We start from the raw sequence: 21,911 nt of genomic DNA on the forward strand, positions 1-21,911 counted from the left end.
GCGCATGAAAGCAGCAGCTTTTGTTTTTTGATGCTTCATCTTAATGTTCTTTCTCTCACTTCCAGATGGGCAGTTTAGCAGCTGACACCCGTGGACTATTCTTGGATCCGAACCCAAAGACTTGTGTGCACAGCCTGTAGACTTGTAGGAGCTCCACGTCTCAGAAGAATGAATGAGGAAGGAATAAAGACGTTTTACATCATCATTGAAGTGGTCATCGCTCTCCTCTCCATCTCCGGCAACGTTTTAGTGTGCTGGGCCGTGGCCATCAACACCACCTTGAAGAACGCCACCAACTATTTCCTGGTATCTTTGGCCGTGGCTGACATCCTGGTGGGGTGCCTGGCCATCCCTTTCGCCATCACCATCAGCATCGGCATCCGACTGGACTTCTACGGCTGCCTCTTCCTTGCCTGCTTCGTCCTGGTTCTCACCCAGAGCTCCATCTTCAGTCTTCTCGCCATTGCCATTGACAGATACCTGGCGGTCAAAATCCCTCTCAGGTGAGTGAGGAGCGTTCTGTGGATGAGGGAAGTTGCGCACTTGTAAAGTACTTTTGCAGTTCCATAACTCCATTCTCATACATGTACAGTATGTTCATCCATCCTTCTCTCCTCACGTTCACACAATTGGACAGTTTAGAATCTTTAATGATCCAAAAGTAGTAGTAGTTTTGGGGAATCCCAAACCTTGAAACAATGAATCAAATCTACAAACCACTAAACCAATGCGCTTCCCAGAATGTGCGCAGTCATGTCATGGAAAATATCTTCTGTGCATCTTCAACTGGATGTTGCAAATAATCAAGAAATAAAAAGATTTTAACCGTTTTAATCATATTGGTGCAGCGATGTAGGATTTGTTTCCATACATTTTTAATTCTTAACCACCACTCCATGATGCAGCCCAAACTCTTGCCCAAAAGGCTGCTGGGTTCTAGCTCACCCACACATGGACACGCACATGTTAACTCATTCACTGCCAGACACGTGCAAAAATGTGTCCACTTCAGTGCCAGGGTTTTTGTCATTGGCACTCAAATTTCAGGACCTACAGAATATTGACTTTTAGGACTACATAAACATTCAATGCAACCTAAGAAATTGGACTATCTTCTTTCATCAGAAGAAAATAGTTAATTCCTAAATGATCTGATCTGGAGTTATATAAGCTTGAAATGAAGGTGGCTGTCCAAATTACATTGCAATACATACATATTGGTTGATATAGCACTTTAACAACAGCTGAAGCTGAAACAAAGCACGAACATGGAATAAAGAGGAATGCTTCCCCTTGTGGAAGGGAATAAGCATTACCAGAAGTCTGGCCAGCACTTAATATGCACCCCAGCAAGAAAAACCAAAACGCGCACAAATTGGTGCTCTATGTCATATTTTCAATTCCTGAATACATTCGGGAATGGCAGTGAATGACTTAATGTTGTACATAATTGCACGATTAGAAAAACTTGCTTGAATCAACACACTTGAGAAAACAATTTTTTTAAGTAGATCATGACGTGGCAAAATTTGGGTCAATTTCTTCATGCAAAAAAAATAATAAATAAAAAGTGATGTAGCAGAAAGCAGCTCTAAAGCTGTGTTGTTGTTTTTTTGCTCAGAGAAGATGAAAGCTGAGTCAAGATGGGTGTGGTCAGTGTTCATCCCAAAAAAATATTTGAAGGCTGTTGACTTTGCAATCATAAATCTGCATACATTAGCAGATCAAAGAGAAAGATACCGCATGCACATGATTTGCTGTTGTTTCTCTGCTCGTTTAAAAGCCGACACTATTGAGTGTGCCATACCGTGGGGCTCTTTCACAGAGATGGGCTTTCATTTCCATTTGCCTCAAACGTTGGCAAGAAAGGACATTTTCATGCGCTAGCAGGAAAGTCAATTTTGCGGCTTTGAAAACGCACTTGTGTAGCATTGGAAATTGAATAAAATATGTTCCAGCAAAGCTGCTTAAATTTCATTCTGTTTGCATTTTCCACTGAAGACAAGTCACAAAATAATTAAAAAAAAACTACATCTGAGCACAAATGTGTGGCTAAATTGTGACTTTTTTTTTGAAAAGTATAAGGCGAGTTAAGCATGATAACAAAAAACATGAACTTAAAATACAGTCTACAAAGTATAAATACATCTCATTTATCTCATATCTCATCATATCGTATCTCATTTGCAAAGAAACATGGCTCAGATTCTGGCTAGCAGGCATCATGGATAATGATGGACCTTTGACAACAGACCATCAAACTTGATCATTCCTTTGCAATGGCATGCCGACAGTACGTATAGTGTCTGTCCAGCACAACAATTGGCCAATGTCCCTTCTAAACGCTATTCAGAGTGTCTGTATGTATATGTATATGTGTATGTATATATATATATATATATATATATATATATATATATATATATATATATATATATATATATATATAAGTATATTTACATATACACGTGTATATATATACTATTACATATATTACTAATTATTATTATTATTATTATTATTATTATAATTATTATTATTATTATTATTATTATGAGACACTGAGAAGGAAAGGAACCCGCTTGAATAAAATCATGAAAGTAAACTTTTACGCCAAAAGTGACTCACCTCAAGGACAGCTAAATTCTGGGGAATTCAAGGTTGGAAATTTTCTGTGGGCAACAAGAATGATCACATTAGATGGCTCTTCATGAGAATATAATTAAGGAAAATACATTTTAACATCATCCTGACAAAGACGAGCAGATTTAGTTCAAGTACACTCCATCTCCATTCCGTTTCCCAATTTGTTGAGTATGTTGCAAATTCTTTACACCAACTTCCCATCGACTTTCCGGAAACGGAGCGGACATCCTCAACCGCTATCTAACACCAGCCACAACAGACACACTCCAAAGACATTAATAGCCATGAGATGATGTTGGCGGGCTCTCTAACAGACCTTCCACCATTGCCACGTGCCCACCAGTTAGATCACGGTGGCTCAAATTACACAATGGCTCACACACATGGTATACTATGTATATTTGTATGCGTGCAGTCTGCAGTTATTTGGGGTACGGTTTTGCTCTTTGATAAAGTGTTTTTACAGATGGTTAAAGTGCAAGCACAAAGGCTCAGGCCAGATGTTTTCAGCCTCCTGGGACAGGCGACACGAACACACACACACACACACACACACACACACACACACACACAGAATGGACGCTATACTTCGGGACCTGTCTTCCCGTTTTGAATCACGCACAAAAAAGACCCTGCCGCCGGTCTATTGTGTTGCACTCTTTAAATACACTTGAATACATATTGGCCCAGGAGACTATTCTCACTGTTTATTGTATTTGTGGGAGCCATGGTAGTGTCGATGGACAAAGTTAGGTTCGTCGGGTCTCTTAAGCTCTCAACTATGTATTTGTTAGTTTGTTGAATTATTTGGAATGTTTATGCACATAGACAACTGTAATTTATCAATGAATTGTTCGATAAATCAATTAATACATTCACTGCCAGACATGTGCAAAAATATTTCCACCCCAGTGCCAGGGTTTTTGTCATTGTCATTTGAATTCCAGGACCCATAGAACGTTGCGTTTTAGAACTACATAAACATTCAATACAGCGTTAGAAGCCTTAGACTATTTTCTTTCATTAGAAAAAAAGAGTTAATTCCTAAATTATGAGTCTGGAGTTATAGGAGCTTGAAAGGAGGGTGGCAAAATACAATGCAATCCATATTGGTTTATATAGCGCTTTAACAACAGCTGAAGCTGGAGAAAAGCTCTACCATGGAGAAAGGGAAATGCTGCCCCCTTGTGGAAAAGAAAAAAAAAACATTGCCAGAGGCCACGGGCAGCGCTTTATCGGCACCCAAGCATGAAAAAACAAAACTCAAACAAATTCAGGAATGGTGCTCTCCGTCATATTTTCAATTCCCGAATAAATTCGTGAATGTCAGTGAATAAGTTATTAAATTAAAAAATGGAAAGCTAAAGAATAGCATCCAAGAGGTGGCCTTATAATTAAAATAACTTGAACACAAAGGGTGCAGCAACGCAGCGATACAGCTGATACAACAGTAATACCAAATTTTTCTTCCATGAAAATCACATCAGGTTATTGATTATTCAGTCACTGACAATTGTCTTGCATTTCGTCATTATACTGCCACCCAGCAGCCAAGCTCTCCTCACCAGAATGTTCTGCAATGACTTCACATTGACAGAAGTATTTTGCCCAAATTCGGTACTTTTACCCCCACAAATCCTTACCATTGGCCAGTCCACAGGTGTATGCTTGTTTTTTTTTAGGATGTAATGGTAGTGTTAAACTAACACTTTCGGGGAGATTTCCACAAAATAGATCATTTTGATTTTGGAAATGCCAACAGCTGGCAAAAGGGGAGGACAATTTCTTATCTTTTTCCATTTAATCTTTGTAGGAATTTAAGATGCGGAATTGTACAAATACGGTACTCTAAATTGTTATTTACTGGGGAATGATGCGATTTTGAAAATTTTACAACCGCACTTGTATCCATCTTTAGCATGCAGGCTGGATTGGGCCTGTAATTGATGTAGAAGCTATAGCAAGTGAAATAAAATCAAAATTGGTGTGTGTGTGTGTGTGTGTGTGTGTGTGTGTGTGTGTGTGTGTGTGTGTGTGTGTGTGTGTGTGTGTGTGTGTGTGTGTGTGTGTGTGTGTGTGTGTGTGTGTGTGTGTGTGTGTGTGTGTGGCCTGACAGAGCTTTCTGCCCTCAGGGCGTTGAAGGATGCTTTATGGTTTAGTGAACAAAGAGACCCCCCACCCAAAATAAAAACACATACACAGCAAAGATAGATGCCGGCAAGCTGTCGTCATGCAGCAACTAATCCAGTCACCAATGCGACTAGCCATCCACTCCGAGAGTGGTAGCGAGGGCGGGGGCGGAGGGTTGTCGCCTACAAGCTTCACCGAGCAAGCAGAAGATAGGGAACAGGTGCATAGCGGCTTCCGTGTGGTATATAATTCATGTCCCTCACCGGGGGGGGGCCCTGTGCAGTCTGGCTGATGAAGTGGGGGTGTTGTCAACTACACGGCAGAGCTCACACGCCACACAGATTCTAGAAGTCCCCAACTGGCTCTTTTGGAGTTATTAGTAGGCAGATATTGGACTCAAAATGAGTATTGGTGTTGACAATAGAGTGTCAGTATTGGGTAGTGGAACTTAAATGCTCCACACGTCCTGGTTCATGCCAGATCCTTAAACCAGGACTGCATATCGTCGGAAGACAGCATATTGCCCAGACAGGGAGTGGTGGAAAGGATTTGTGGTGGAATGAACCAATTTGGAGGCAAGTGGAGGTGCAGTTATTTTTGTTGTTCAAATACAACACAGCTCAAATGTGTTGGCAAAATGGCTGCTCCCTGAGATGGATAAACACATTTTGCTGCTTCATTCACATTCCATAAATCAAATGTTGCGTTGCGACTTTCTTTTTAGTAGAGTCAAGTATTTACATGCCACATCAAATGTATATATACATATTTACTTTTTTCTTTTAACAGAGTAATACGTGTGAAAATTTGATTCGTAATATCCCCCCTTTAAAGTGACAGCTGATGATTTGGGAGCAGGAGTCAACGACATCTCTTGGGAAGTTGTGGAGGGTCATAAGGATTGTTTGGTGTTACGTGTGTGTCAGCATGTGTGTGCCTCATTAAGCGTGAGCTCGCCTGACGTCACATCTGGAAACAGCCTGTGGGCTTCACAGGATGTCGATGACCGGGACGTGCCATTTGTGTGTTAAGCGCCTGCTGAGCACGAATAATCTGCTTCATTAGCCTCTTCTGTTTTCACATTCGAAGAGCCGAGCTTTTTGGGGACAGGAATTTCAACTAAACAAGATGATAGTGAATTTGGACAGAAAATGAACGTGACACAGAATACAAAACAGATGGAGAGCCAAGGGTTGAAATAAATCTATGTCATCGACAATTTACTCATCAAGATTATTGTTTGCGAAAACTGAGTGCTTTGACAACACAAGTGAGCACTAAGTGGACTATTATTGAGGAAATGATGCACTTTTGCAATGTCAGTTCTCTTTTAGCGACATTTACACCACATCATATACACTGATAGCACACCAACAGTACACCAATGCAAATCCAACACATTTCACCTTTGTCTGGATATTTACAAACAGTTTATGCAAACTGATAAAAACAGAAATGCATGTATTTTTTGTCTTTTCGGAGGCACATTTTATTTTTGTGCTTGTAAGGGTTGTGTATTGATGACGTCGACCTCTCTCAGCCCCAATCCAGGAAACACAACGGGCAAATCCATCCATTTTCTATCGTGCTTATCCGCTTTAGGGTCACGGGTGAGCTGAAGCTTAGCTCAGCTACCTTGACCCTCTTGAAATACAGTAGGGTGCATTTAAACAACCAACTATTCACACTAAATGTTACATCAATCGGCAAGTTGAGAGTTTTCCGTGAACTCAACATTCATTACTTTGGAACACGGGAGAAAGCTGAGTACAAACACCGAAGACGATGGGTAGAACATGCTAACGCCACAAAAAGAATCATCACAGATTAATTTTAAATGGTTCTACACATTAGCCAGCCAGTCTATTTCAGGGGTTAAAAGGAGTCACTGCGCAGTGTGGGGACATGGTGTGTGGGTACCAGACTAAACACGGTGCAGAGGATGCATGTTTCTTTCCCATGAGATGAGATTATCGACAAAGATGGTAAAAGGTAAAGGCGAGAAGACCATCTTACAACAGGTTGATGTTCCCGTGATTAGACTACTTCCTGTTTGGAGAAATTGATGAGGAGATAACTTACCATAGATTTTTACCCCTGTAGTTTGCCGTAGATCTCTGGGTATATATTTATATATTTTTTTCTTCAAATGCAGGTACAAGGAGTTGATGACAGGAAAGACGGCCAGAGAGATCATTGCTATTTTATGGATCCTGTCCTTCATCATCGGACTGGTCCCTTTCTTCGGTTGGAATGTCAAACACTCGAGCTGCAGGAACGTCAACACAACCGGTGGGGACAACACTACGAACGGGCAACCGGACCCGGGGCCGAAAGGCGGACTCTTACCACCAAGGAGTTGCAAGCTCAGGTGTTTCTTTGAGAGCGTGGTGGACATGGAGTACATGGTCTACTTTAACTTCTTTGTGTGCGTTCTACCGCCACTTTTCATCATGCTGGGCATCTACATGAAGATCTTCACAGTGGCCAGGATGCAGCTGAGGCAGATCGAGCTCAAATGCGTGTCCAACGGAGACAACCACCATCACGGCCTCATGCAGCGGGAGATCCGCGCCGCCAAGTCGCTGTCCATCATCGTGGGGCTCTTCGCCATCTGCTGGCTGCCCGTCCACATTCTCAACTGCCTCACGCTCTTTTACAAGAAGCTGGTCAAGCCCGACGAGGTCATGTACTTGGCCATCATTCTCTCCCACGCCAACTCGGCCGTCAATCCCATCATCTACGCCTACCGCATCCAAGACTTCAGAAACACCTTCCGCAAGATCCTGGAGCAGTACGTGCTGTGCCGCAAAGAGGAGCTCTGCGTCAGCTCCAACGGCAGCAGGCGCAACAGAGACCAGATACACATGACTATTGATCCCCTGCTATAGACTGGCCGCTATTACCACTGAATGATGTTTACACAAACAGGGTATATGAAGTCAAACACGCCTTGAGGATTTGTCGTCGTCGTGTCACGTTAACACTACTTGGATCTGCAGGACTGTGAACGGGAGCCAAACTTTGAAACATTCGAAAATGTGATTTATGAAAAAGCCCTGACAGAACTGCAACAGTCCTGTTTTTTGTTGTTGTTTTTTTGTACTGCCAAGAGTCTGTGCAGGTGTTTATTTATTACCGTAATGTATCTCTGTGAAGTTGAGCTCAGTGAGTCTGGACCCGTACTATTCTGTATTACTTGTGGACCTGAATAGGTACAGTAGATGTACTTGTCTGGTTATTTCTGAATACCCACTTCCCAATCGCACACTGTGTTTTCGCTAGCTGAACCTTCAATACTGAAAGTAACGTTGTCGTGTCTTGAGCTCTTTTCTTAGGCCACGTGCAGGTCAATCCATTCAAAAGGAAAACTAGTTTTATATATTAATTTATCCATACAGTTGGCCTGAAATTAACCCTGACCCAAATTTGGAGCTAAAGTGTCACTGTTAAATTGGTATATTCTCGCGACAAAATGACACTCAGTTCTGAGATTCAACTGTTATATCTGAGCTCAAGCCATATAATTTAGTTTGCATGTTTCCCTATGCTTGTGTGTGTGTGCGTGTGTGTGTGTGTGTGTGTGTGTGTGTGTGTGTGTGTGTGTGTGTGTGTGTGTGTGTGTGTGTGTGTGTGTGTGTGTGTGTGTGCGTGCGTGCGTGCGTGTGTGCGTGTGTGTGCGTCCGTATGTTGTTTTCATTGGCCTCTCTAACTTGCAGGGTTTTACAAGCTTAAATTTATGATGTTGTAAACCAAACTATGCCATGAGGTTCCCTGTTATAGACATAACTGTATTAGACCCTATCCCCAAATTTCATTAGGTCGTATTAACTCCCACAGATGGTCATCAGATAAATGAGAAATTAGGGGAAAGTGAAGCAGGGGACACTAATGGATCTATATTGAATAGCATCTAACAGGGTAGCTGCAGTGCTTTTTTTCTACTGAATCTATTATTTTTTTGTTTAGTTTTTTATTTTTGGCTGGGTGTGCTCGATACTCAATAGCCACATGCAAAATTAGTGTTCCAACTAGAAATTATTTTTCCAAGATGAGGAAAGAACATCTGTTCCGTGACAGAAACTCCATCCCCTGTTGCAACTAAAACTAAGTCAAAGAAAATGACAAATTGACATTGCACTTTTATTTTTTTTTATGTCAATTCCTCCATTTCAAGGCTCCAAACATTTTGATATGTCTCCCCTTCTTTGGGTAACACCTAACTGATCTCAAGGGCTAAATATTGCGTGGGTGTGTCAACATTCCAATGGAGACATCAATACTGTAACTGCACTGTTGTGTATGTACTGTATATACATGTGCGTCACGCTTTTTGCAAGATATTTGTTTTTTTGTTATATAAACATTAAATTGATCCATATCAACTATTCTGGACTTTAGAGGTTGCTTTTGTGTTATTGTTCAACACTGAGTGCGATTTCTTCTTCTCCTTAGTTATTATTATTTTTATTATTATTAATTTTTATTTTATTACGGTCAAATATTTTGAGTGCCGGCTTTGTTGCTATTGAGCATGAGAATCACACTTACGTGAAGTATTGACAAATAAAATGTGTTTTTTAAAGTGAAAAAATAAAATAAAAAATTTACTAGCGTGCGAAGTCTCAACACGTCCCAACGAGGAAGCTAAAAAATAAAGCATTGCAAACACAGTCAACAGATATTTCCCTGGAACTGTTTGAAGGAGGCCCAAAAAATAATGGTGTCTGATAGCTAGTTAGATGAAACGCACTGGAATGATGTTCCATTCCCTCCTATGACCAGCAAGCAGCATCCATGTAGAGATTCAGTGGGACTCACAGAGGGGTCCCGCTGAGCAGCGCTGTCATCTGCTCATCCGACGCACTTTGCATGTGAGTCACGCCCATTGCCTCACACAGGTACACCGCCAGAATGTGTTTGCACTGTAGCAAAAGAACACAGCAGAGTCAGAACAGTGATGGCCGCCGTTGCGGCAACATTAACAACAAGAGACAGTCAAGACCTCCGGCGAAATTCAGTCATAGGAGAGTCACAATGCGACAGCTCTGACCTTCTGTTACAAAATAAAAGTCTGTCTGTGTCATGCGTGTGTCACAATGAGAGGAACACATGATGGTCACTGCAGAGAAGTTGAGGGATTGTGCACGTTTTGTCAAATACGGTGCTACTTGGTTGAAATTAATGTTCTATTTTTTTCAGTCGAGTTCAACATACAGTAGACAAAAACACAACCTATTCAATCTTACAAGGCCTTTATGGACCTTCTTGTGAATCATGCTGGAACAGAGAAGGGGAATTATATTTTTTCCTTTTCCCACACCCCACCAAGCTGAAAACAGAAAAGTCCAAAATGGCCCAGTCCGTACATTGGAAAGACAGAAGAGGAAGAAAACACTTCCAAAATATCTGACAAGAATTCAAAGCGAGTGGTTTTTTTTGCCTCACAGTCCAGAGGACGACTACTGTGATGTCACAACAGGCAGGTTTCTCCACAACTGCCTTTTACCACACCGCATGACATTTCTACATCCTACTGACGATGGCGCACCTTCCAAAAAAAAAAAAGAAAAAAAAGTAGGTACTCACATTGCTGTCCTAAATTCAGTGTGTTGAGTTTAGTAAGAGATGCAATCAGTGAGAGCAGATCTGAAGACGCTGGCAGCTCACTCAAGTGAGATCAGTCATATTCAACTGAAATGGGGCTCAAGGTGAGTGAGAGAAGCCCCTCATCAGCACGTCAGGATTATTAAGTGTCGATTGATGTAGAACCTTTCGGATCATTAAATAAGAGATAAATGAGGACATATTTGAAATCCCTCTTAATTATGGAAATTCAGAACTGAGGGACATTTGGCCTAAAAGTTCAATTTTTTTCTCTTCAGCATAAATCTATCATTTATGCTGACTACATTATTCAAATATTATCTTGTTAAACGATCTTGGGTTATCATCAAGAATTGTAAAGCCCAAACCAAGATTCCTAATCCAACCAACAGGGTGAAATGCTCAGCGGTAGTCCGCTATGTTTTGATTTCTCGTCACATCGTTGGAATTTATGTCCATGTCAGAGGTACGACCGGGGTCTGTGTTTCCTTAGTCAATGTGGAGTCAGCAGAAAGCTTAAAACGACAACAATGTGGCGCCAGTTTACGTTTACGTCACAATCAACCTCGCTGGTTCTCAGATTGCTTGATCCTCACTAAAATCATGCTTCGAATGCCTCCTCTTGTCAGTAAACAATCCAAAAACCTTCTTGGTTGGCATCTAGAGTCATAATTGTTTTATCGAATTTTTTACACAGAATTCCTAATGCTAAAAAGAGGAAAGGTGGTGCTTGCTTGCAAATATTTAAAGAATAGAGTTTAAAAAAATAACAGTAACAACAATAATAATAATAATTGTTATTATTATAAATACATGGATTGGATATGCCTTCGAGTCGCGCAGTGGAGAAATAAATAATAATAATAATAATAACGACAAAACTTCATTGGATAATTTTATTGATTTAATGCAGATAATTAAGCCATTTTTTTTTAATTACTGGTCGATGAATTGTTGTATTTAAAACGTATACGTTGGAAGAATGAAGGTTTTCTGTGCACTTTGTAACTGATAAAAAAAAGGAATATGGCGTATTTTCCGGTGTGTAAGGCGCACCGGAGTATAAGGCGCACCCATGAATTGTGTATTTTCAAACTGTTTTCCAAATATAAGGTGCACCGGACTATAAGGCGTACCTTCAATGAATTTAAAAAGTTTTCCAAATATAATATATACATATATAAATGTTTTCCAAATATGAGGCGGGACCACATTATAAGGCGCTACTGTAGAGGCGAGCGCAGGGGTCGGGAACCTTTTTGACTAAGAGAGCCATAAAAGTAAAATATTTTGAAATGTTTTTCAGTGAGAGCGACACACGCGCGCGCGCACACACACACACGTGCGCAAACACGCACGCACGCGTGGCCACTTTTCAACAAAATGTCAGAATGTATTATTTAAAATAACTTTGTAATAGTACTCACCGTTAACATGAATGTTTTTCCGTTCCTCGTGATGAGTATCCAGGCAAACGATCGGAATGAAAGTCAACTTGCCGGGTCCACAGGCGAAGTTACTGCTAGCTAGCCTGCACACGGCTCATTAGCTTCCACACTTGCTATCTGCAATATACTTCTCGCAAAAGTATATTGATGCTAACGTTAACATGGGGCTTGTTAAAATATCACTGACATTCGACTGTTTCATCGATGTTATTATTTCATTGCAAATTAGGATCGTGAATCCTCCGGTGCATTCAAGCTGGAGTGTACTCGTCTTTTTTTTTTTTTAATTCGTCAGGCTCATTTATAGGGGCGTTTACCTCTTTCAACATGGCGGCCAGTATCATCCAATCAAAATTGCGCTTTCCGCCAACTGCAGCCCCAATAGGAAATGAACGTCGAAAAAGCGAGAATATTTACAAATGAAATGGATTATTATTATTATTAATATGTATTTCGTTTTATTGGCGAGCCATATGCATTCAAAAGAGCCATATATGGCTCGCGAGCCATAGGTTCCCGACCCAAGCCGCTTGGGTTACGTTTTGTATACCCAGCATGGACCGCGTACTACTTCAACTACAAGAGATAGAGTTGAAGTAGTTGAGAGACCCGTTGTGGCTCAATATTACTTCACATATAAGGGGCAGCAGTGTATAAGATGTATAGGATTATCTTTTGAGAAAAACAATCAAGGGTGTGGCTTATACATCGGAAAATATATATATATATAATATATAATATACTATATATTATATAATGTATTATATAATATAATAATAATGATTAAAGCAGAGATCGCCATGTCCCAAATATGACCCGTCCACAAAACATCTGTTAGTCCACATTTCCAACTGCTTTGTCTAACTACAGACATTGCATGTTTTTTCCTTCCTTTTTCCCAGGATGCACGCCAAAAGGACAACAATTTGTCAGATAGCTATGCATGAAAAAAAAGAAAGAAAAAAAGATGAGATGAACCGTGCGGCCTGTGTTATATATATATATATCACGTCTGTGTTTCTGGGGTGGGGTTTGATATGAATGTTTATCTTCCTTTAATGATCCTCACCAATAGGCCTTCATTCCTCCGGAGCACCGTATAGGCAAAGGCGGGACACGGGCAGTAGTGGCAGGATGTGAAGCAAGTGTATAAACTCCCTGAGCCTCCAACGACCTGTAAAAAAATAAAATAACATAAAAATAATCATCCCATTTACTAAAATTGAGGTAATTTTCCTTGCGATTGGCCGCCTGAGCGCTCGAGGGTGTACTTGTAGCAACTCAATAGATCCACTGCTACTTCACATTTCAGTATATTGGCCATATTTGGAAGCTCAAAGAGAACAATTGTGGCGTCAAGGAGCAGCGAACACAGTGTACGTAGGGCTTGGCAGGAAGAAAAACATATTTTATTGCATCTCTGTGGCCCACAAATGTAAGAAAAGGCCAAATACCGGAAATTTTAAATAACGTCATAAGGATGCTTGAAACTTTGACCGATTTTCAATGACCTTCGATATGAACGTTACTTGTCAAACAGATTTTTGGTGTATTCCACAGGAAACGCCCAGTCAATAAATAATGTCATATATCATTTTAGGTTGCGCTGATGATTTTCATCAACTTGTGAGCTGTGTCCGCACGCTATTGAGAATCAGCCCTCAGTCTATAGAACCACTTGACATGATAATGAACACCTACCGAGAGCAGGCTCAATTATTCTCCGGGGAATCTATAAATTACTGTGCCCAGCGACCTACAGAGGCATAAACAGCTCGTTTGTCCCATGTGACACTATGCTATAAATTAGACACAAAAAGAAACAATGACACAGACCTGGGTATCGACGAATAGAGCAGTGTGCTATGCTGAATGCAGCAAAAAGCAGTCGAACTGTGAAACTCAGCCAAGAAATGCTCGAACAAGAATAATCGTTATTAAAAACCACCTCACGGCTCCCGGTTCTGTTCGTCAAACAAGCTCGGCACACTTGGCATCAAGTGGGGTCATTCTCTTGCCGCAGAGGGAATGACGAGAGTTCAAGCCTCACGGAAGCATCCGGCTTTGTCCCTGTCCTAAAATCTGGCTCCGGTGGGAAGATTTCTTGGGAAGCCAGCATTGACCTAAGAGCCAGAATGTTGGACGATGCCTGGTCCAGAAGAACCCGTAACAAAAACAGGCCTTGAAGGAAGTTTAAAGTGCTCGGGGGCTAGATGGGGGTCATTATGATTCACACAGAGTCTGCGCTGTGCGTCACCATGCTGCTCTTTAGAATCAGAGGACTCATAAAAGTGCTTCAAAGGCCACCTAACTTGACAACATCCGCACGGAGAGGCCTGTGTTGCTTTGTGTGTCTTGAATCTGGCCTAAAATATGAACGGCTAAAGTCTTAACACACATTATTGCAATCGACTGATATTGGAACTTGTGAGGTATGTTGCCAACCTTTAGTCTTTTGTCTTACAAAAATTAACTACTTCACTGCCATAATCAATAATAATAATAATAATACATTTAATTTCAAGCGCCTTTCAAAACACCCAAGGACACTTTTGACACAATAAAAACAAAGAACACAACAAAAAACCATAAGTAAAATGATAAATAATAAAATAGCAGATTGAACTAGACATTGAAAGCAATTTTAAACAGATGGGTTTTGAGGTGGGACTTGAAAATAGGGAGGGAGTCAATATTACGGATGTTGGGTGGAAGTGAATTCCAGAGTTTGGGAGCAGAGCAGCTGAAAGCTCTGCCTCCCATCGTGGTGGGATGGGCAGAGGGCACATAGAGGTGAAGGAAGGATGGGGATCTGAGGGACCGAGAGGGAACGGAAATTTGAAGCAGGCAGATAGGGAGGGGCAAGGTTATGGATGGCTTTGAATGTAAACACAAGTATTTTGACTTCGATTCGATGTTTAACAGGAAGCCAGTGGAGCTGCTGGACGACAGGGGTGATGTGGTGAAAGGAGGGGTTTTTTGTGATGATCCGGGCTGAAGAATTTTGGACTAGTTGGAGTTTATGGAGACATTACTGATTGACACCGAAGAGAAGTGAGTTACAATAATCAATGCGGGAGGTGACGAGACTGTGGATAAGGATAGCAGTGAAGTGAGGGGTGAGCGAGGGACGGAGACGATTGATATTACGGAGGTGGAAATATGCAGACCGAGTTATGTTATTTATATGGGAGTGAAAAGATAGTGAGCTATGGAGGATGACACCCAGGCTCTTGACCTGAAGGGCGGGGGACACGGTTGAACTGTCAATGGGGAGAGAGAAACTGTTTGTTTTGTGTAAGGTGGATTTGGTACCAACTAGGAGAAGTTCAGTATTTTCACCGTTAAGCTTGAGAAAGTTATGGGAACGCCAGGATTTAATTTCTGAGAGGCAAAGTGAAAGGAATGAAGGTGGAAGAGAGGCGTCGGGTTTGCTGGAGAGGTAGAGTTGGGTGTCATCCGTGAAGCAGTGAAAGTGCAATGCCAAACTTGCGGAAAATATTGCCAAGAGGAAGAAGGTAGGTAATAAAGAGAAGGGGCCCCAGGAGAGACCCGTGGGGCACACCAGTGGACACCGGAGAGGACGAGTTGATTTGGATACATTGTGAGCGATCAGATAGATAGGAGTGAAACCAGTGAAGTGGGGTGTGCGTGATGCCTAGGGTGGAAAGTCTGTCGAGCAGGATGGGGTGGGAAATGGTGTCAAAAGCCGCGGTCAGGTCGAGATGGATGAGGATGGAGAGTGAACCGGCATCGGCTGCCTTGAAAAGATCATTCGTGATTTTTATGAGAGCCGATTTAGTACTGTGGCGGGGGAAACCAGACTGGAATTAGACGTAAAGGTTATTCTGAGTGAGGTGAGAGGAAAGCTGGGAGGCCACCGTTTTTTCAAGGATGTTGGCAATAAATGGAAGATGGAAAATTGGACGTAAGTTATTGAAATTGTTTGGATCTGAGCCAGGTTTTTTTCGGGACTGGAGTAACAGCTGCGGTTTTGAGTGGAATAGGAACAATTCCAGTTGATAATGAGGAGTGAATACAGTATAGTCTCGTTATATCGATATTCAAGGGAGTCCGAAAAAATATCGATATAACCGGGACTATCGATATATCCGATATCGATATAACGAGACTTTACTGTAATTGTAGAAATAAATGGGAGACGAGAGGGTACGCAGGACTTGATAAGGATAGTAGGGAGGGGGTCGAGCTGACAGGAGGAATTCTTGGATTTGGTGATTATGTCTGAGATTATAGAGTAGAAAGGCTGGGAGAGGGGGGAGGGGCAGAGGTGCTGATGGATTTTGTTGATCTTTTCGCACAAAAAAAACATCAGCAGAGCGTTGCAGGTATCAGAGGAATAAAAGTGTGAGGGGAGAGAAATAGGAGGTTGGATGATTTTGTGGGTCCTGAAAAAAATACTATCTGGCATCGGGGTTGGCATCGGGGTTGTGATGGTCACGGTCATTGGTAAAGCTTTTATGAAGACAACCTAAACTGATAGAGATTCAGTCACAACCACAAATATGTGTCATTAATGAGGACAGTCTCGTTTTGCGGTGTTAGACAATAGTGTTGAAAAACGGACATAAGGTGACAATGCAAGCATTTTACGACACTTCCTGTGTGTAACGATAATCAGCCATTTACTGCCAATTCTGTTGTCACAGTCACACGCTGACTTAAGAGGAGGAAGAAAAACACAAATGGAACGACAGACGTTGGACTGAGAATGGAGCAAGGCAGAAGTTGACCTCAGAACCAACAAAACTCCCTTAAACAACACAATGCATTTCTGAATTCAGCAGCACTTATTTTTGTCATCCCTTTTTACGGATTTCAGGAACCTGAAGGAGTTTACAGGAAGTTTTGGGTCACAATGACCACAACCATGGGGGAGTGCCAATACGTTTTTCCCCATTTTTTTTTCACCGTCGCTTTATCTGCTGGACCTAATTGGCCACTACCCCAATTGACCGTAACAACAAAACTTGATTTCAAAAGTGTAGAACTCAAGACGAGCCGGCCCGCAAAAGCAAATGTGTGTCAAATTGTCATTATCATAAATAATATTGAGATCCTGCAATAATTTTGTTCCCTTACAGTAATTTGAATGATAAATGAACAATGTGATGACATGATTCAACATTTTTGTGGCCCTCCAAGAGAAGACGTGACTGAGAGAAGACGTGACTCCAATGTGAATTCCGACAAAAAAGGTGTGCGGCCTAATTTGTAGTCAAACATAATTGTCATTTTTGAGTCGTTTTGCAAACTGATAAACAAAGTAATGAATTAAGTCACTAACTTGCACTAAAAAAATGGAACACTCAACGACTACCTCACCGCCATGACAAACTGGTATAATTAACTTCAGCCGACCTCAGTAGATTTTAGGCGAAGGCTGAAATGCACCCAAGACTGGTCGCAACACAAGACAACCTCAATAACATTCTGCATCCACGAAAGCCTGTCGAGAATATGTTGTCGATGACTTTATTGTCCATGCATCTAGTTTATGATCCTCTGTCATAAATGTCGCGGTCAGGGGTGCTGGAGCCTATCCCAGCTGTTTTTGGGCAGTAAGCGGGGCACACCCTGAACTGGTTGCCACCCACTGGCAAGGCAGACAGGGACAAAAAAAACAGCCACGGTTACACTCACACTAAATGACAATTTTACAGTGTTAATTAGCGTGCCATGCATGTTTTTGGAACATGAAACTGGAGAACCTGGAGAAAACCTACGAAAGCCCAGGGGAGAGCATACAAATCTGCACTGTTAGGTCGATGTGCTAACCACTATCACCGTCCGCCTAACTTTATCATAATATTAACTCATTCACTGCCATTCCCGAATTTATTTGGGAATTGAAAATATGACGTGGAGCACCATTCCCAAATGTGTTCAGGTTTTGGTTTTTCTTGCAGGCAGGTGCAGATAAAGCGCTGGTCAGACCTATGGCAATGTTTCTTCCCTTCCATGAGGGAAAACATTTGCCTTTTGTATAGCCGCCCCCATTTCAAGCTCAGATAACTCCAGACGCATACGACTCGGGAATTAAGTATTTTTTTCTGATGAAAGAAGACTATAACGCTGCATTGAATATTTATGCAGTCCTAAAACTCAATATTCTGTGGGTCCTGGGATTTGAGTGAAAAGGACTAAAAGTCTGGCACTGCAGTGAACACATTTTTACACATCGTCTGGCAGTGAATGAGTTAATAACAGTTATCGATGAAGAAATGTGGCAAAATGATCCACTAACAAAGTTCCTCCAGTTCTAACGATGGTATATTGAACCCTTTTTATCGGCTGTGCACTGCAGCCTTCCTGATGAATGCCAATAGACATTTGGAGGAGACAAGATGAAAAATGGCAGCAGTAAAACGTCAATTTCTCATGCCCTATTCATTCCCTCAAAGAAAACAGTGAGAGAGTGCATGATTACGACAGCAGGCAAAAAAACTATTCCATCCCACCGATGTGTTTACGGGAAATGACCAACATCATCAAGTGGGTGACAGATCAACTTCGATTTTAACATTTGATGGCTTGCTCAGAGATATCAGAGAGCGCACACCATCTTGGGCCCAGAAAGATGAAGGCATATTTAACTTCCTAACGGGTCTCGAATTGTAATAAACAAACATTTGTGGCAAGAGAAAAGAACAGAGCAAGTGACTTAAAGGCATTGCGGATCAAAAGGTCCTGACAAGTGCCTTTTGTTAGTTGAAATGATCTATGTCTTCATTTGCAGCGATTCTGAGCTATCGACACTGGACAAAAGAATAGGATGTCGGGGGCAAGTGAGATAAAACCATTCCAAAAATGAACACAATATATTTCTGTATTTAGCTGCACTTGGGATTTATAGTTGCTCCCCTCTGCTTTAGACACTTGAAGGAGTTGACAGGAAATCATGGTCATGGTGACACAGCCAAAACAAATTGCCCACTTTCTATCGTCACTTTTCTTTTCTCCATTTTTTTCCTAGAGGAGATCACTTTAGGTCAGCTGCTTCGTGGTGAAAAATGAAAAAAACAAAAGAAACAATCAAATACCATTCTAACATCAAATTATTTCTAATGGATGATGTTATAGTGTGGTAGAAAGTTGAAGGCTGATTTCGTTTGTTTTTGGTTTTGTTGTAATGTCCATTACCACGGCGACACACTGTTTTCACTATCATGTTTTCTCAATTTTTTTTAAACACATTGTCCTCTTTGCCTTATCTACAGCAACTATATTTGCACATCATTTCCTCAAGACCCACTTCACTAATATTTGCACATCGTTTGTCCATCCAAAAATCTGCTTTTGACTGCGCAGATGATTACAAAAAAAACTATTGAGGCTTAATCGGCTCAAATGAATCCAGAGATTGAGCTCTCTGCCAACAAGATATGTTTCAAAAGAAAGTCTTTTTCAATAAGGTAGCATGGAACTAAGCAATGGAGTTGCCATATCTTCCGAAAGGAATGCCAAGCAGTCATTAATTGTACATTACAGTCTTCTGACATTTTCTTTTGCACATACAATACTTAGTTTTTTAATACTTTTGACCTCCCCCTTTCAATTTTGCTGCTGTAGATTGCACATTTCCCGATTGAGGGACTATGAAAGCCTTTCTGATTCTGATTCTAATAAATCGAATCAACGTGAAAGTGATTGAAGAGTGTTCAAAAATGTGTCTTTAAAAGGGATAGGAGTCAAATAAAACATGACATGTGATTTTTTTTAATTTAATTTTAATTTTTTAACCCTGTGTACTACATTTTCTCTAGATCTATTCTGCTTCTGGGGAGGATGTGTGAGGAATGAGATTCCATCAACATTTTGTTTTGAGAACCTCATTTGTCTCGTGTTACTAAAAGTATGAAGGCGGATGGGTGCCCTACCTGAAAGACCTTACGTCCACTCGGAGATGACAGACAGGTAACTGACCGTTGGTCCACAAGATCTAAGGCTTGAACTGCGCAGGCCCCAAAAACAAACCTCAGCCTGACAAACAGGAAGTAGACAATGAGAGGTGACAATCATTAACATTAACCTTTTTTTTTACTTAAGAGTATATTGATTCTCTCTTCTGTCATGTAGAACCGTTTCAAACAACAAGGCGCGTGCAGAGAAATAAAATGTATTACAATCATATGACTGTACATGTTTCACACTATGTATCCGGTTGTATTATTTGTGTTATTTCATGTGTTCTGTAAAGCACTTTGTTCCAACTGCAGTTGTTGTGAAAGAAGTGTCACGTCTTCATTTGATAATTTAAAGGAGGGTGGCGTGGTTCAATGGTGGTTGGCTTCTGCCGTTTATGTACTGCAAACACATGCATGTAACATTCATTAACATTAACATTAACATACACAACAATTTGTTTGTGATTGACGTCACTGACACATTAAAAATGACGGCTCATTTCAAAAAGCGGTTTGTCAGATCAGTTGTCAGTGTAAACTTGGGGAAGATTTAGTCATGAGGGCAAAATATGATGAGCGGTTAAATCAAAGTATGCTGGCAAACTGAGAGGATGTAGTTCCACAGCCAGACAGTGAGCTTCAACTCACCGGCACAACACAAATGGGAATGCTTTGGTAAGAGCATCACCATCACTTTGTGTTTCCGCTAATATTTGTCACTCTAAGACTTTCCAGAAGAGATCTCTCTCAAATGAATAACGAATGTTTGTAAATTTCAAAAACATACATGTACACGATCCATTTTTTAAAGGACAAAGCACAGGTCGAGATGGAGTCCTTTAAACAACCTGGACACGTCACGAGCCAAGATTAGTTTGGAGGATTAGTACTTACGCAAGCAGTAAATCATCAGGAACTGAAAAAGAAAAACGTGAACATCATGACACCGCTGCAACTCCTATAGTGACAATATTTCCCCATTGTGGGACGAATAAAGGTATTCTGATTCTGATCATCCTGAGCTGATATTCTCCAGCGTCAAGCTTCTACACTTAATTGACCCCACTCCAAAAACTTTCTTGTTTTCAGAAAACAATCATTAACTTATTAACTATTATTAACCAATATTGTTTTTATGACTGCAGCACATTCCCAAAAACCTGTATAAAATATTGACGGTTCCTTTCAGAATCACGTAGCCAAGACAAGTTTTTGTTGGATTTTTTTGCTTCTTTTGGGTTGGTATTGGACTTTTTACGAATATTCAACAGTTATGTTAAGAAGGATGAACTTATTATCAAATCAATGAAAGAATTATAATTAGAAGGGGGGGGGATATTTACGCTTATTCAGTGAGTAATATGACACTACAGCGCCTCTTAGAGCTACAAACACGAAACTCCACTGTAAAAGTGATACAATACACATTTAATACAATACATATTTATTTAAACAAGTCCCACGTGGTAATATTCACTTGAATAATAACGTTATTTTAAATCCAAATAAATAAAATTTGCGCAAAGTTATGCATAAGAATGCAACGCAGCTGTCTTAGTTGACGGGAGAGTGAACCAATTTATGTTGTGCTATCTATGGGTGCGTCCTCAAATTCACTCCAACACTCCTCTCAGTACTCTGACAGTGCGTGTGTTCGGAGAGGCAGTGTGCTCCGTTTACATTAATTTCCATTAATACAGATTATATTCTCGGTCAATCAGACGTTCATGCTTGAAATAACTCATTTGAATTGCATGTTGCACTGGCTATTCCGTATTCTCGCCTCGTGAGCGCACTGGTACTCCCGTTTTTGGTTGCACTTTGAATTAATAAACATTCTAAATCAAAGTATTTTAACGCACTTGAAATGAATCTTACTTTGAGTAGTTTCCTGGTATGTTTTACGGATATCTCGAAAAAGCTGTTCTGCTACAGCAGGTAGTACGGGGGGCATTTTTCGACACGAGGACGTCTATTTCCGGAAGTCATACAGCCAATGGAAAACGTCATGGGGTTGAGGATTTCCGGTTAGGGGTGGAGTCCCGGTTAAAGCAAGAGCCATTCCGAGTTTCTGACGCAGCTCGGAATTCAGTCGTAAACAGACGACCTACTCTGGTTTTAGACAGTGCACATTAAATTGCTTCTTCAAAAT

The 21,911-nt window shown here is 40.9% G+C and overlaps 2 protein-coding genes and 1 long non-coding RNA gene across 4 annotated transcripts in view; 1 reads left to right on the plus strand and 2 right to left on the minus strand.

Moving 5' to 3' along the window:
- The window catches only part of LOC148886227 (uncharacterized), a 56,218-nt gene extending 56,029 nt beyond the window's left edge, over window positions 1-189 (minus strand). The window contains exon 1 of the long non-coding RNA XR_016117839.1: window positions 60-189. This is a non-coding gene — a long non-coding RNA (uncharacterized LOC148886227). The remainder of the gene's footprint in view (window positions 1-59) is intronic.
- Window positions 112-8,803, plus strand: adora2b (adenosine A2b receptor). The gene is made up of 2 exons (XM_089016945.1): window positions 112-503; window positions 6,932-8,803. Exons 1-2 carry the CDS (start codon window positions 169-171, stop codon window positions 7,665-7,667), a joined length of 1,071 nt encoding a protein of 356 aa, XP_088873071.1. The 5' UTR covers window positions 112-168; the 3' UTR covers window positions 7,668-8,803.
- Window positions 343-21,744, minus strand: zswim7 (zinc finger, SWIM-type containing 7). Of its 2 annotated transcripts, none has more exons than XM_089016947.1 (7): window positions 21,638-21,744; window positions 20,654-20,675; window positions 19,733-19,835; window positions 12,901-13,005; window positions 9,598-9,701; window positions 2,629-2,672; window positions 343-480 (listed from the first exon to the last, which is right to left on the minus strand). In XM_089016947.1, exons 1-6 carry the CDS (start codon window positions 21,711-21,713, stop codon window positions 2,630-2,632), a joined length of 453 nt encoding a protein of 150 aa, XP_088873073.1. In that variant the 5' UTR covers window positions 21,714-21,744; the 3' UTR covers window positions 343-480; window position 2,629. The 2 variants fall into 2 exon arrangements, with proteins under 2 accessions (XP_088873073.1, XP_088873072.1); XM_089016946.1 differs by having other exon boundaries at window positions 381-519.
- Between the last annotated feature and the right edge of the window lie 167 nt (window positions 21,745-21,911).

The sequence above is a fragment of the Hippocampus bargibanti genome, linkage group LG16, assembly GCF_051943395.1.
Source record: "Hippocampus bargibanti isolate YZ-2025 linkage group LG16, ASM5194339v1, whole genome shotgun sequence".
In the NCBI taxonomy this organism is placed as follows: domain Eukaryota; kingdom Metazoa; phylum Chordata; class Actinopteri; order Syngnathiformes; family Syngnathidae; genus Hippocampus; species Hippocampus bargibanti.